General features: G+C 42.7%; 1 protein-coding gene across 1 annotated transcript; it reads left to right on the top strand.

Moving 5' to 3' along the window:
* Positions 1 to 4,224: 4,224 nt before the first annotated feature.
* UBE2A (ubiquitin conjugating enzyme E2 A) lies at positions 4,225 to 15,920 on the top strand. Its single transcript, XM_084639092.1, has 6 exons — positions 4,225 to 4,490; positions 4,816 to 4,896; positions 5,504 to 5,529; positions 11,982 to 12,071; positions 13,691 to 13,779; positions 14,495 to 15,920. The coding sequence occupies exons 1-6, from the start codon at positions 4,447 to 4,449 to the stop codon at positions 14,621 to 14,623; spliced, it is 459 nt and encodes a 152-aa protein (XP_084495218.1). The 5' UTR covers positions 4,225 to 4,446; the 3' UTR covers positions 14,624 to 15,920.
* The last annotated feature ends 25 nt before the right edge of the window (positions 15,921 to 15,945 follow it).

Genomic DNA, 15,945 nt, shown 5'->3' with positions numbered 1-15,945 from the left:
GGCTGTAGAGTAAGGTGATTGGTTGAGTTACCTCTGCTATCACAATGGGCTAGGGCTCTGGGATGGCATAGATGCATACCTTACGGTAGCTGCTGTACATTGCATGGGTATAATTCATTAAGTCAAAATGCCTGAGAATTTAAATATTTGACTGTAACAGAATGAAAAATACAGTGATGATTTAACCTGGTGCTATTGTGGACAAAATGAGCCTCAACTATGCTTGTAGCTGCTTCTGGTGCTTCACACTGACTGTACAGACATAATAGGCTTCCAGTGATACACAGAGTGAGATTCCTGGACTCTTATTATATAGATGATACAAAACACTTCCAGATACCCTGTATAAGCTACAAAATGGTGGTCAAGGTTTTTTGGTTTTGTTTTTAAATATGAAGCAGGCACAGCATATACTTTTGCCCAGTCAAGGGTCACCTTGGCAATTTGCTAGGAGCCCAAGGGACTCATCAAATTTATATAAATTGACCAGATTGCAGCCACACTCATCTGCAGTGCATAAATGGCCCAGGATACCATACACTGCTCTGATGCAAACAGGGGCCATTCAGATCAAAATAGAACATGGCACATGGAAGCTTGCAGTCTCCCTAGACTGCACCCTTATTACGAAGATAAGGGAAGCTATACGCCATATTGTAGAACTGAAGGGGCTGCACTTCTGCCTCTGGTTATAAGAAGTTCAGCAAATAGCCCTTACAATTCGATTTACTCTTCTTTCTCTCCTCCTATAGAAGTAACAAACCTGCAATTTGTTTTCAATACAGTTTTTCTATTCATCTCTACCATGCATGACAGCAGAGGGGTACTTTATCAATACAGTTGTTATTATTATATCTTGTGTATTTTCAGTGAGCATGGGTCAGCTCATCCCACTAATATAGAAGTATTTGTAAAGTCAGACATCAGTGTAGGGAGCAGATGTTCTAGATTCCTTCTCACACCCTAAATGCAAGTAAGAAATTCACTGCTCTATCACAAAATGGACTTAATCTGCAGCAAGGGAGATTTAGGTTAGATATTTGGAAAAACTTTGTAACTATAAGGGTAGTTATGCTGTTGAATGGTCTTCCAAGGGAGGTTGTGGAGTCCCCATCATTGGAAGCTTTTAAAAACAAGTTGGACAAACACCTGTCAGGGAGGGTCTAGGTTTACTTGGTCCTCCCACAGTACAGGGGACTGGACTTGATGACTTTTCGAGGTCTTTCCCAGCCCTACATTTCTATGGTTCAGTGAAAAGTACAAGAAACCACTTGCCATTTTGGAAGATTAAGAAGCAACCTGGACACCTATAACCAGATGTAAAAACTCCTGTGAACAGTTAAAAAGCCCACTGGTGCTCGTATAACCAGATAAGAAACCTCTTGCATCCAATAAATTAAGAAGCCACCCTAGCTGTAGGGACTGCCTTTCTGTAAGCAAGTAAGAAGCCGCCCATTCCCTTTATAAGCAGTTAAGAAGTCAGATACCCCATAAGCAGGATAAAACCTCCTTCTGTCTCATAAGTAAGAACTCCTTCATTACCTTCCCCCTTAAGCAGATGTAATGCCCCCTTCAGAGACGGGATGGAATGTTGGGGTCAGAAAGTGCCATTGCCGTTGGAGAGGTATTTAATAACAGTAGAGAGGGAGTGTTGGGATCAGAAGGTTCAGTGACAGTTGGACCCGGGCAGATGGACTGTCATCTGAATGTTGCGCTTCTGAAGTCCTGTCCCAAGAGGCAGGAGGAATCTGATTGTCATAGACAATATTAGGAAATTCCATTCAGGCAATGTGATTGTAGATGGGCCAAGAGGAAATTTTAAGAGGCTCCTGTTTCTGTTGGGAAACAATAGCCGCGGTGGAGTCTCCATCACAGACAACTTTTAAATCACAATTGGATGTTTTCTAAAAGATCTACTCTATGAATTATTTTGGGGAAGTTCTATGGCCTGTACTATACAGGAGGTCCGACTAGATTATTACAATGTCCCTTCCAGCGGGGGAAGCTATAAATGGCACGCCAGATAGTTTTCTCCCATATGGAGCACTCTTCTCTGATGAGAAACAACAGTAACCACTAGAAGCTGACAGTGGATACCAAAAGTTGGAAGTGGAAGACAGGAGTGGATCACTGCATAATTGCCCCATTCTGTACACTCCCTCAAAAGCTCTGGTATGGGCCACTGTAGGTGACAGGATACAGAGCAAGATGGACCATGGTCTGACCCAGTATGGCCACTTTTATGGTCTGGATTGCAGGAAGTCCTGATGGTGAATGGAAGTGATTCCCACTGCTTCTCTTGACAAGCAATAGTTGTGGCTACAGGGACAAGAGCTTCGTGGTGGTGGTGCTGGTGGTATTGTGTGTGTATATGGGGAGAAACTGGTTGTCAGGGGAACAGTATTCCTGGGTATTTCACTGTAATGGAAATATAGAGAAAAAAGTATAAAAGAGAAAAAATATTTAGTGATGGCAAATGGTAGACAAGTGACCACTAAACATGAGGGACCAATACAGAGAAATTAGGCTTTTCCAGATGCAAATCATTTTGCCAAAAACCAAAGGGAGACAAGAATGTGTCATTAATTTATTGTCAAAACATGTATAGAAAGCATTTTATCGGTGGCAAAAGTAATGAATGGGATGCTGGTTTCAAAGAAATACAAGCAATAGAAAACAACCTCACCTCACATACAAAGGGGGCAATATGTTCTCAAGAACATCACAACTAGCATGGGCTTTCCTTTCAGCTGTTCAGCACTACTGCACAGCTACTTTGAATCAATCAGTATAACTATCTAGTGTGATTTATTTACAGCAACTCAACTCCCTAGCAAGAGTAAAATGACTGCCCCACTGGGTAACTTTTTTTTAAGGTGGAGTATAAGGAAATACGGGGAATAATGAGACAGGCAAATCATTATACAAACAGAAAATCGTTTAGTGACTCCTAGAATATGTTTCAGAGTAACAGCTGTGTTAGTCTGTATTCGGAAAAAGAAAAGGAGTACTTGTGGCACCTTATAAGGAGAGTGGTCACTTTGGATAAGCTATTACCAGCAGGAGAGTGAGTTTGTGTGTGTGGTTTTTGGAAAAAGGGGGGGGGGGGTGAGAAAACCTGGATTTGTGCTGGAAATGGCCCAGCTTGCATCTGAGGAAGTGAGCTGTAGCTCACGAAAGCTTATGCTCTAATAAATTGGTTAGTCTCTAAGGTGCCACAAGTACTCCTTTTCTTTTTATTGTAAGGAGAGTGATCACTTTAGATAAGCTATTACCAGCAGGACAGTGGGGTGGGAGGAGGTATTGGTTCATATTCTCTGTGTATATATAAACCCTGCTGCAGTTTCCACGATATGCATCTGATGAAGTGAGCTGTAGCTCACGAAAGCTTATGCTCAAATAAATTGGTTAGTCTCTAAGGTGCCACAAGTCCTCCTTTTCTTTTTTCTAGAATATGTTGTTATGCATAAGGATCAGATTCTCTTAAGACACACGCTTACCAGACACACACAAACGGAACAAAAGGCGGCGAACACTCAGTCTATACAATGATTACCTCTGCCTCTCTGATCCGGCCAAGGGTGGCATTTAGTCGAGTAACCAGCGCCTGGGGTTCCGAGCGGGGCCGCCCGGGAGTGGTATTTAGCACTCACTCACCCCCCCCCCCGCCCCCACGAGGTAGGGCGGCTTTAGATGCATTGTGGTACTTCACAAAGATAGGAAGCCCCGCCCGCTCTAGAAACCAGCTACGCCCCCTCCTTGCTCCTAACGACCAGCCCGTGCCCCTTACCCCCTTTCTTGTTATCCCCATAAGTGTGTTAAGATTTCCCCCTAATCAAATTAGGATCCCTAAGCGGTGTTTCTGCCCCCCCCCTCCCCCGCCCCTCCGGCAAGTGGAAATCCCCCCGGGCTTCGTCCCCCCATAAGCAAATGGCCCCGCTGCCCTGTTCCCCGCCCAGCAGTCAGAGCGCCTCCGCCCGGCTCCTCTCCCCACCCCCACATGCGGAGTCCAGGGGAGGATCCGGCGTGGGGAAGCCTCACACAGCACCGAGCTGACAGAGACGGGGAAGGAGATTTCCCCCCTCCGCGTCAGCACTTCCTGCTCCCCCGCCTCCGCGTCAGTGGTACAGCCCCCTGGTTCCTTAGACACCGCCCCGCTCCCACCTCTCCGCCGCCCGTGGTGGTAGAGTCTGATTTCGCTCAGCTGCATCCGCCTCCTTCCCCTTCCGCCGCAGTGGTATCGCCCGGCAGCAGGCGCAGACGCAGGAATCAGTAGTAGCTGCCGCCCAAGCCTCCCCCGTGTCCCCGGCACAGTGGTAGAGGCCGGTTTCGCTTGTCGCCAGCCCCCGCCGCCTCAGTCGGACCTAGCCGCTGTTGCCGTGGGCGCCTCGTCCCTATCTCCCTCTTCGGGCTCGTGTATGAGTGATTTATAATCCTGAGCCCGCCATGTCAACTCCGGCCCGGAGGCGCCTTATGCGGGACTTCAAGAGGTAACGAGCCCGCTGGCTAAGGGGCCCGCGCCTCTACCGGGAAAGGAGGGGGTAGCCTAACATGGCGGCGGAATAGGGAGCGCTACGCTGATTGCGTAACGCAGGGCCACGCTGTCTGGCTGCGGGTTACGCGGCTTGCTCATGACAGTGGAGGTACCCGCTGGGTTACGGTACTTGCGCAGCTCACGGGGGAGGGGAGTTACTCGCTAGCTGCGCTACTTGCGCCCTTCGCGGAGGGGAGGGCTACGCTGACGGAGGGAGGGGGGGCCGTGGGCGGGGTCAGTGACGGGGTGTCCCATGGCTGGTCTGTGTCTCTGCCCCGCAGGTTGCAGGAGGATCCCCCGGCCGGGGTGAGCGGGGCCCCCTCCGAGAACAACATCATGGTGTGGAACGCGGTCATCTTCGGGTGAGGCCGGAGCCGGGCCGGGCGGGGCGGGGGAAGGGGGGTCGAGCCGGTGTAGGAGAGACTCGCACCCTCGGGGAGGAAACGGGGGTGGGTGGGGCCGGGCCAGCGTCCGGGAGACGGGGCCCGCATGCCCGACAGCTTCCCAGATTTTCCCCATAGCCCTGGCCCGTGCCGGGCGGTGGCCGCCAAAAGGGGGTTTTGCGCCCTGCGAATGTCAGGGCAGCCTCCGTGCATAGCCATGGGATCTGTTACCTAGAGGAGCGCCCTCCACTTTGTGAGTGTTACGTTGGGGCCTTTGATACACTCCCCAATAGCCTTAAGAAAAGGGGGACCTCGTCCTACACACGTGCCCCCTCCCCCATTCTGGGCTATGAACTCTTTGGGAATACAAATTAGGAGGGTCCAGGTCCACTTCTCTCCCTAGGATTGAAAAACCTTGCACTCATGCACATCATCCCTTCCCCCCACCCCCCCTTACAGATTTAGAAGCAGGGCACCAACTGGGGCATTTTTGTGTAAGTCTGTGAAAAACTTTAAAGCCTGTTTCTGTGGTGGGGAGGGACCAAAAGGGTGTATGGTGTAATAGCTGTTTTTATTTATTTTCCAGGCCTGAGGGGACCCCTTTTGAAGATGGTAAGTATAGTTAAAGTCCTCTACTTGTCTGTTCTTATCTGTTTGTGTGTAAAGAATTAAACTGAGAAAGCTTCACATAATCTTAAAATGTTACTCTCCTGGGTCCTTGCAACAGGTTTAGACTAGATATTTTGCTCTCCTCATGAGAATTCTGTACAGGTCAGGAGAACATACCATTAGTTGAGATTCACCTGGCAAATTCGAGAGCAGAACTTTGATATTTAGTTTAGTTTCATCCCTGACCCTTGGAACATTCCCTCCTTCCCTTTTCCAAAAAAGTGTTAACTTTTTTGTAAATTTAGAATCTGGTTACTATCTCACTGCACGAAAACAAATGCAGATCAGCTTGCAGTCATCAGCTGTGTTTTGTCCTTTGTCTAGTTAAAGCACTTTTAGAATCTCTTGGCATTTCTATCATAACCCTGGGTTATTTTTTTCAAGTGATTTTCATGCTTGAAATGTAAATGGTCAACCTAGGTATTTGTGTTAAACAGAAAAGGGTGCATATTGGATGTCATTCTAAGCTTCTAGAGTGTTACACAAGTTTGAATTTTCCTATGTCAGGACAATGTTTCACTGGATCGTCTATCACCGTACCTTTAATACAGGAAGTGATCTTTAAAATCCCATGATATGCAAAAGCTAGGCTCTCTTAATAAATGGCTACTCTGCCCTTCACTTTAAATTTCCTTGCTTTAGTCAACTTAAAAGGACACCAACTTGAAATTTAGTCAGTTTATAGAGTTAAAGGTAAGTTTATTATTTGCACCTACTCCTAAGATCCTATGCCAATTTCTTTGGCTTTATTTTCTCTAAAAATATTTTCACTTCACTGATGCTGTATGAAAGAGCAGCACACATAGTGGAAATTCACTAGACATGAAATGCTATCAAATATTCAAAGCAAATGAACTGAAAATGGTGAAACACTCTATAAAAGTACCATCAGTGCAAGACTCTAATTATTCTTGGTTCTCATGCTGAAAGCCTATGGCAAACTCTAGCTCTTAATGCTTCTGACCCTCTGAGGACACCTTGCAGGCTGAGTTGATGCTTTACCTTACTGAGCATGCTTTAACTTCCCGTACCTCAAAACCCAAGAGTATTTCAGCCGCTTCATTTTCATCCTTGATCTGTCAAGAAGCTCATCACAGGAGCTGCCTCAGTTCTAATTAATGCAGCTCCAGCTTATATTGTGCCTTAGTCTGGAGCCTGGGTATCCTTTTTTTTTCTGAAGTGCTTGGTGCTAGGTATTTCCTCTCAATTTATGAAACTGTATAAGGCAAGATACTCCCTTTTGTCTCCTTGGCCTTGATACGCTAATGTTACCAGAACTGCTCAGAGGCCCAGGTTCTTGGTGCACTGCCTTTACTGGAATGGGTTAATACCTGGGGGTGTGTCTCCTCTGTATCTCCTGCAGATTGAAACATTGGAGTCTCCTTCTCCTATGTCTATGGCTCAGTGTTAGGGTAACTGAGAAGTTTAGTTACTAAGGACTTCTGACATCAGTACTCCAACTGGTATGTTGAAGGTGGTAGAACAGCTTTTTGGAAGTATTAGCATGTTAATGTCAGTTGTGGCTTTCAGTATTGGTATTGTGCTTAGATCTAGACCTGGGGCTGAATGGGTTCTGGTATTACTTGGGACTGGTGCTCATTCACTGTGTGTGCTTTTAAGTGTCATGCTGATATCCAAGCACTCTGGGAGCTTTAGCAGAGCATATAGTCTTGGTGCCTGCTGGATTGTTCCTTGGAAGGTACTCTGGCACTGGTGCCCACTGGGATTCCCATCTCATACTTGAGAGAGGAGAAACAGCATCTTTGCTAATTTTTCCCGACCACAGCCTATGGGTGTTCTTTTAAATTTAATATCTTGGACAGACCAGAATATATTTACTTCCTACAGCACGGCATATCAGGACCAACACTTCTAGGTGGTGAGATCTCCAGGTACTACTAGGGTAGCTTAGTGGTGCCTTTAACTTGTGCTCTGCCTCTCACTAAGGTTAGCGTAGTGGTGTTTAGTTTCTTACACCCATTCTGGCTTAGTAAGACCTGACTCTAAAACGCTTTCTTCAGTAATACTGGACTGTTAATGGTCTGGCAGCTCATTGCAGCATCTCTTTTTACCAGCAGCAGATGGCGACACTTTAGGCATCAAACCAGTCTGAACGTTTTTGTCTTGGTTGATCTTGTGATGCCTCATTGGGAATGCATTATTCCCAGAGGACAGCTGTCTCTCACTTGCTTTATCCAGAATGCTGTGCTTAATACATTAAAGTACCACAGGAGACCAGGGTGAAATACTATGAAATGACTTCAGTGGAAGTTTTGCTGTTGACTTCAGTGAAAGCAGGATTGTACTATCCATAAGGGGAAAGCGGTGGGGGCATAGTTTGTGTTCTCAGCACAAGCTATAATCACTGGTCTGGGTTTCCTGTTTCCAGGACTGTGCCTACTCCCACACCTACAAACATTTGTTCCCTTTTCTGACAAGCAAAGGGAGATCAATAAGGAGGCTCTTCTTGTGATAGATTCTCACAATTGGTCTCTGGGTCATGGAGTACATGTAGATTAGAACTTTCTCCAGTGGGGGACGCTAATGGTGGATCTCTTTTTCACCTAAACTACAGACTCTGGTAATGGTAGGGGAAAAAAAACTGCTTGAGCCAGAGACATCTCAGTTTGCGAGGGAGGGAAGTGTTTAACTTTGTGCTGGAATCTTTCAGCAAAAATCTTGGCCATGCTAAGGAGAGACCAATGGTTCATCTTGTACTGGTTCAGATGGGTGCAGTTCTTAACTGTACTACAGATACCATCAGTCTGAGTCTGGCCAGGAGTGATCACTCAGAACCAGGCCACCTCACTCTGTTCAAACTTAAGCTGCTCCCCCTGAATTTTTGTGTCCTGTCTAGAGGAAGCTTTATAGGCATGTGGTGTCCAATTAAATGACTTTCAAGAAGCCAGGACTGCCTATTTGTAAACTGACAAGATTTCAAGTGTGAAAGCAGGACCTTGTAGACTAGTTTACTTAACATAAGAGGTACCTGACTCCCTTCTTTGCCTGTCCTGAGTAATGTAATAACTCTTCAGGTTTGTCTGGCAGCTGTTCAGCTATTCATGAACTAGTCAAAGGTATATCCATGTCTCAACAGCCTTCTTCTCTGAGCTCATGCAGGGGTTGGTATTTTTAAATCCCATAATAAAAAAACCTGAGTGTCTGGGACTAATGTGGCTGCGACCAAGATGATGTATTTCTTTTGGGTCACTCACTATTTGTAAGCCCATGATTTTTTCGTGGCAATCACTTCCCGGTGACAGTGTTAGCTGGCAGAGTAAGAGATTTGGGGTTTAGTGACTAACTGTAGAATTTGGTACATGATGGATTAAATTGGTGCTATGAGAATCTCAGATCTCATCCAACATGGTGAGAGTTCCATTTATGGGATCTGTTCTGCCTGCATCCTTTCTGTGTTTGTGTACCTCTGAGGCCCTTCTCTGGATGCCCAACTTCAAAGGTCCTTGGTGGCTTACGTGAGGTGCACTGAACCTTATAGGTCCATCCAGTTTTTTGTTCCGTTGCCATGTGAGGTAATACTTCTAATACGAAAACCATGTTTTAGTGGTGGTCTGCACTGCTCATTATTGTGGCTGACTTAGCAACCCTGAACTTGGAAGTCATGTCAAGGTAGTCTCATCCTAGGCAGTGCACCATCCATTGCTTACCTCAGAAGATTAAGTTGTTGGCCCTTGAAAGAAGACAATGCATCTGCCTTACCATATGTTTATAAGACTGTTGCATGAGTTACTTACAAATTTTTTTTTCTTTCCCCTTATTATTGAGTATGGTCTGCAGAACCACGCTTATTTAGTTCATGTAGCCTTTAAATATGAGTGACTTGCAGTTTGATTCATTAAAACTTCGGAGTGGTAATGTGTCTTTAGTGAGGCCAAACAATGAGACTTCTGTGAGAGGCTGTGAAAATCTTTTCAAGTAGAACCATGGATAAATGAGTGCACTGAGGCCCACAATAACTGAATAAATGCATTTTGACTTACAACAGGGCTGTTTGAGTAACTAAACTCACTATGTTAAGCAGGACATCAGTGTGCCTTTTTTCCTCAACAGCCTGGCAGTAGGATCTGTTTAAAATGGGGTTTGATATTGTTTGTTCTTGGCTGATTGGCTTCTCCACTCTCTCCTCTTAACATTCTAGCCACTGTTCTAGAATAATTCTAGTCATGTCTTACAGATGTATTTTGAGAACCCCTTGATGTTTGTCATAGGCACACCATTTGTGGTAGCTTGTGCTCAGTTTTCAGCCAGATGCTTATCCACTTTGTGATCTGTTTGCTGCCCAAACAGTCTGTAAGAAGCATTGCTTGTGGTAAAGTCTGGCAATCCAGCTTGATTTGCCTTCCTAAACCTCAAATCCAAGAGCATGAGGAATGGAACTCCACTAAAAAGCATTGTGTGTTGATGTTGCCATTTATCAAGGTCTATCTTCTGCTTGTGGACACAAATAAGACTTAATTCCTTTCCTTATGTAGCATGAGCAATACATCTATACAGGGTTATGTTGAAATTGATTCCCTAATGGCGCATCCGTTTCCAAGTTGATCTCTTACCCGCCTCCCTAATTTTGTGTAGTACAGACTAGATTCCCAGTAATTGTAAAAATGTATATGTAATTCCATAAATTAAAAATACATAATGTTAATATGATATGCCTGTTTATATTGTATTATCTGAGCTTCAGTGTCTTCATAAATGGCATTGGAATCATAATGATGCTTCTTTTTATAGCCAGCTTGTGTACTGAAAGTGCAGTATTAGGAAATTAGACTCTCCATCACTGCATTTGAAGGCTTTCAGGTTTCTGTGCACTTGCCATCTGCATATTAGAAATACAATTATTACTGCTGTTCTGGAGTTGCTGTTTGTTCAGCTGTTGCTGAACAAACTACAGGCATCCTACCATGCTAGTCCTGCTGACCTTCGACAGAAGGGAAAGGAGCTGACAAATAAAAGTACTCCTTGGCTGTCCCTTGATGCTTTCCACTAGGGAAGGCTTGAAGATTTCTAGAACAGCTAATGTTTGGCTAAAACCACTCTTTCCACTTAACAAATACCATTTAAATGCGTACAATTAATATTAACAATAACTAGTATTAACGTATACTCAGTGTAGAGACATGAATTCTTATATTCAAGATATCTGATTTTTTTTTTAGCTCTAAACTAAGCTGTCACTGGTCTGGGAAGAAGGTGCACTACAAGAAAAGTAAAACTGCAGTGTTTCCCTTAATCATGGCAACTGGTTGTATATGCTAACCTGACACTGATAGATGGTACAAGGATATATCTCAGTTACAGGAGACTTCAGTTGTAAAGAGGATATTTTTTAGCTTCATATGTTGTTTTGTGGCTGTTTAACCTCTTTGTGTATACTACAAAATGTCTGGCTTTTTTTATTTGGTGGATCGAGGATAGTACTGTAAAAAGGTTCAGTGTATTCACTTCCAAGTGATGGGTGTTTCTAGAGTTCATCATTCACTCACTCCTATTTGAATTTTTGCTAGCACTCACAATATGTGGGACTCTGCTTGTCTGCAGCTAAGTTGACTGACTTGTTTCCCCACATCCTCATAGCTTTAGGAGAAGGACAAAAATAGCCTGTATCAGCAGAAGCTACCTTAAGGTTGTTGGGCTCAAAGGATTTAACCATCTCAATTCTTAAGGGGCACAAGTTTTGGTAGTCTCAAGTCATACAGAGTTGCTCTGATTGCACCAAATGGCTGGCAGATAATTGATCCTCCAAAACTTCTTTGTATTGGCTCCTCAAGGCAGATTATCATGGATTCAGCAAATGGACAATGTTGCAGAAAGGTTCCACACAACTTGATGTACAAGGGAAGTCACGTGCATTAGGCTCCTAGAAATATGATCTCTTAAAAATACTATTACAAGCATCAAACTTCAAAACAAAAATAAGTCCAGTTATGTATTGTTGGGAATGGAACATTAGGAATCTGCTTTGCAGGGAAGAGCAATATTCTGGACTTGCAGAACAACTATTTTCTATGCTTCTGGATGTTTAAGAGTTATTCTAAAGAGAACGAGATCTTTGGCAGGATACTGAGGACAGACTGACTTCCTCATCTAAAATTTCTGAATAGTCTGAGTAGGACAGTTCTGCATAAGAGAATGGTGAATATTATTCTTTTATTTGGAGAGGCTGCTCAAAATATGAGGCATTGTCTAGGATTTAGAGCAGAGGAATGGTGGAGCTGAACAGCTTGAATTCTATTTCCAACTTTGTGTGTGACGTTAGGATAATGCATTGGACCTCCCTATGCTCCATCTATAAATGGAGGATACTTGCCCATCCCTTGTGAAGCATATGGATGTCCTTGAACAAAGTTATTTATAATTTTCTCTTTCAACTCCAGGAACTTTCAAACTTACAATAGAATTCACAGAAGAATATCCAAATAAGCCACCTACCGTTAGATTTGTCTCTAAAATGTTTCATCCAAATGGTAAGTACCCGTATAAGATGCAATCATTCTGTGGTTTGTGGCTTATTACAGCACAATAAAAGTTAGAGTAAAAAAAATGCTTGCTGATTAGACAGTGTAATCTTTTTATAAACATCTTTGTTTTTATGTAACAAGTGAACTAGCTCTCAGTCTGATACAGGAGGGAGCAGGGATTGGACATTGCTCAAGTAGCACTCAGACTCTAGGGCAGGGGGAGAACTCCTTTGATTCACAACTCTTATGGAGCAGTGTTATGTGAATCCCTTAGGCTCCCATTTTATTTGGCTACTGTATTTCTGGCTAAACATCTGTTTGTTTGCTCAGAGAATTCCTCTGGGTCAGAGGACAAAGAGGCCTTCCCCACGGAGAGGTGGGGAGGGAAAGAAATCATGTTCATTTACACAAAGTCTCGTTAATTCAGTTAACCAGAAAGAGTGGAATCTTGCGTGAACGTTGTCCTTGTTTTAAAAACAAACGCTTGAGGTTACAGCATTCCATTTTATGACTTTGCTACATAGAGTTCCCTTTTAAAAAAACAAACAAACAAAAAATAACAAAAAAACACTCAAGTGGGATCCTCTTTGTCCTTATGTGGCCTCATGCAAAATAATCTTTGTAAATACATGTTGACATTTACAGGCATAACAGTACTCTTAAAGTTTACGTTTGTCACTTTTAAGATGAATTTGACCTTTTCTGTGAAACCTGCATCTCTCAACAGCTCTGTCTATGCTTCAGTACCATGGTGGTTTATAATATCAGCTGCAGTGTTCTTACAGAGTCTCTCTCATACTCACTGCATTCAAAAATGTGGCTTGTACAATCAAAGCTAGCTAGATTGTTTTCTCTGTTTCGGTGGCTGCCTTCAGGAGTGGATATTTCAATTCAATGTCAGATTGCATTCCTTCATCTTGGATACTATGCTTGCTTCCAGCTGTAGCTGTTGACTAACAATATGGCATTGTGGCCTGCATAACTCTCTTAATTCCAAAGGCTTTTCATTAAACATTTGCTGGGACCTGAATAAAAATAGAACCGCCATAGAACTTTCATGTTTAGTTGCTAACCAGGTATGGATCAAATGCATTATTAATTGCGGGGGAGGGTTCCTTAAATTAGTGAGTGGAAAGACCACCTTAAACAATTTCTTGCTTCTGTTCCTTGTTTAGTTACTATAGTCACCTGCATGAAAACAGTTTTTTCTTCAAAGTAAACTTGTTTCTGCTACTTAATCCTTGCTTGAAGTAGCATGATAGAGACCTCTTCATAGCCCCTAACTGTGAGGTCACAAGGGAGCAAGTTGGGTGTGTGTGCTTTTATTTTAAATAAGCAGTCTAAAAACATTACTTAATTTCTAGGTAACTCTCCTTAGCAACAAAGTCTGACTGTTTTTTTTCAAGAGATCGGGGTCATTTTTCTGTTAAATTTCATCAACTTTTAAGGCTTGTGACATACATTAGAACAAGTTAATGAGAGTTTCATTATTTAGGCTTCTGAAGATTGAGTAATGTTGGCAAAAATTTGGTGTGGCACTTCTGTGTTTGTTTTTTTGAACCCTATCCTCAATCTTATCACATCTTACATTGTTATACAACCATTCTTTTTAACCCCTCCTCTAGTCTACGCAGATGGTAGTATATGTCTGGATATTCTTCAGAATCGTTGGAGTCCAACCTATGATGTGTCCTCCATCTTAACATCCATACAGGTAAAATGACTTTCCAGTATTTATTGTAATCCTATACTTGCATGTAAAGTTGCTATGACACATCTCAGTTAATGACAAAAATCTAGTTCTGAGCAAGTTTCCACCACAAATTACCACCATTCTGCTTTGTTTACCTTAACAAGCAATGGACTTAAACAGTCTAATGCAGGGGTAGGCAATAGGCAGAGCATTGGCCAAATCTGGACCACCAGATGCTTTTGAATGGACAGACATCTTTTTTATTTACTTATTATCAGTATTGTTGTTTTTTCCCTGAGTCTGGACCTTGACCTACAATAATTGATTACCCCTGCTAATGATTCTAATCAATTACAGGGAGTTTTTTGGTAGAGGGCAGGTGGGGAGAGTTAAGTACCCAATGACAAAGTTATGTTAATCAGGTCTTATACTATGTCCTTGGTTATTTTGATTTAACTGGGGAACGTAAAACCAGGAGAGAAATCTTTTAGCCTTTAGAACCTATAATGGGAATATTGTTATGGTAACAGAACACTGGTTACATATTTCAAACTTCTCATGTGAAAGATGAGGGTTTAGTATCTGTGATAATAGCAAATAACCCAGAATACACTGCAATATCTTGTGGTTACAGCGCTTGACCACGTGACACACTTTTTTGAACTAATTACTGGAAATAAGTTTTCAAGTGTTATACCTATGAAACTGACAGGATTTTTTTTTTGTTTTTTTTAAGTCTCTGTTGGATGAGCCGAATCCCAACAGTCCAGCAAACAGTCAGGCAGCTCAACTATACCAAGAGAATAAGCGGGAATATGAAAAACGGGTTTCTGCAATAGTAGAACAGAGTTGGCGTGATTGTTGACCCTGGATGATGCAAATGAACACTCTGGTGATGAGGAAAATATATATGAAGTGTCTGAGTCATCTTCCTCTAACATCATTGCATTTACTTTGAACGCAAACTAGCTGTTGTGCTGTTGCCACTCTCCCTTGCTGAAGCTTCCCTTCCTTGGACATCAGAAAGCACCCATTTTGAAGTCAAATGTACTGTACTTGGGTTACTTGCAAAAGAATTACTGATGCTGAATTCATTTTTCTGTGGTCCCCCTTCTCCAGTCTTAGGGCAGTATTGTGCATTTCTGTAGTGTACACTAAGCTTTTAATTGTAATTGTGTTATACACAGTGATGCTTATGTGTAGCTTGATAAAAGGGATGTTTATATACGTATATACATTTTTTTAACTGATATTACTAGAGTGCTGATCTGTCCAGGCTGGTCACTTACCTCGACTGTTGGTTTTAGACCCCACTGCATTTGTAAGTACTGCAGGAAGAATTAACTTTTTTCTTTTCCCTGGTCTTATTGGGTTGTCAACTGTTTAGAAATACAAAACATAACTGATTGATGGCAGTCCAACTAATCAGAGAGTGAAAATGGAGGATACTGGCTGCTTCTGCACTTCAGGTGCAAGATAAGGTATGATTACTGTTATGGTACTTAAGGTGACATGCAAAGTACCTCCTTTTAATTTACGAAAATGGGTTTTAAAGGATATGCCTATGAGGATATTGATGAAATAGGTTACTTTTAGTCCTCTCAGTGAGGTACTGACTGGACATACCCATGTTGAGCTGTTGTACTTAAGTTCAAAATCTTGCTAACTTTACTATTTTGAGTTAAAAAATTGAGGTAGGAAAAAACAAAGCTTCAAAGGTGGGATCACATTCATTAGCACTTGATTCCCTCTATCTAACTGTAATAGTTAAAACAGTGCCAGAATGCAACTCTGTTGTGGAAAGTGAATTAAGAATTGTAAGATGGGGCACTTGAGGCTGTGCAGTTCCTGCTCTTTGTAAATTACTGGTGAGGTGCATGTGTGCGCAACAGCTACATGCTTATTAGTTTCCACCCAATTCAATGAAAATATCTTTCCCTGTTTGAAAAGGTATGAGTTTGGATTTACAATCTTTTGCAAGCTTGTATATTTTGGAGGCAGTACTTTTTTTTAAACAGCAGTGTGAGATGAGACCTATAACTGTTGTCCACTGTCCCCATAACTCATGTGCACATTGGTCTGTTGAAAGTATAACTTTGCATAAGTAACCCATGTAAGAAACTGTACATTTTTCAAAACTTGTAAATAAAAGTGTAACCTTATATCCTTATTGTATAAAGAGGCAAG

This window comes from Lepidochelys olivacea, assembly GCF_965140295.1.
Source record: "Lepidochelys olivacea isolate rLepOli2 genome assembly, chromosome: 9".
NCBI lineage: Eukaryota > Metazoa > Chordata > Testudines > Cheloniidae > Lepidochelys > Lepidochelys olivacea.
This window is presented reverse-complemented; position numbering and strand designations above follow the sequence as displayed.

What these genes read in the sequence shown, in the direction of transcription:
- UBE2A (XM_084639092.1), top strand. Translation starts at nt 4,447, where the DNA reads ATGTCAACTCCGGCCCGGAGGCGCCTTATGCGGGACTTCAAGAG. An exon ending in TAAAATGTTTCATCCAAATG is followed by an intron (nt 12,072 to 13,690) that starts GTAAGTACCCGT and finishes CCCCTCCTCTAG; the next exon opens with TCTACGCAGATGGTAGTATA. An exon ending in CCATCTTAACATCCATACAG is followed by an intron (nt 13,780 to 14,494) that starts GTAAAATGACTT and finishes GTTTTTTTTAAG; the next exon opens with TCTCTGTTGGATGAGCCGAA.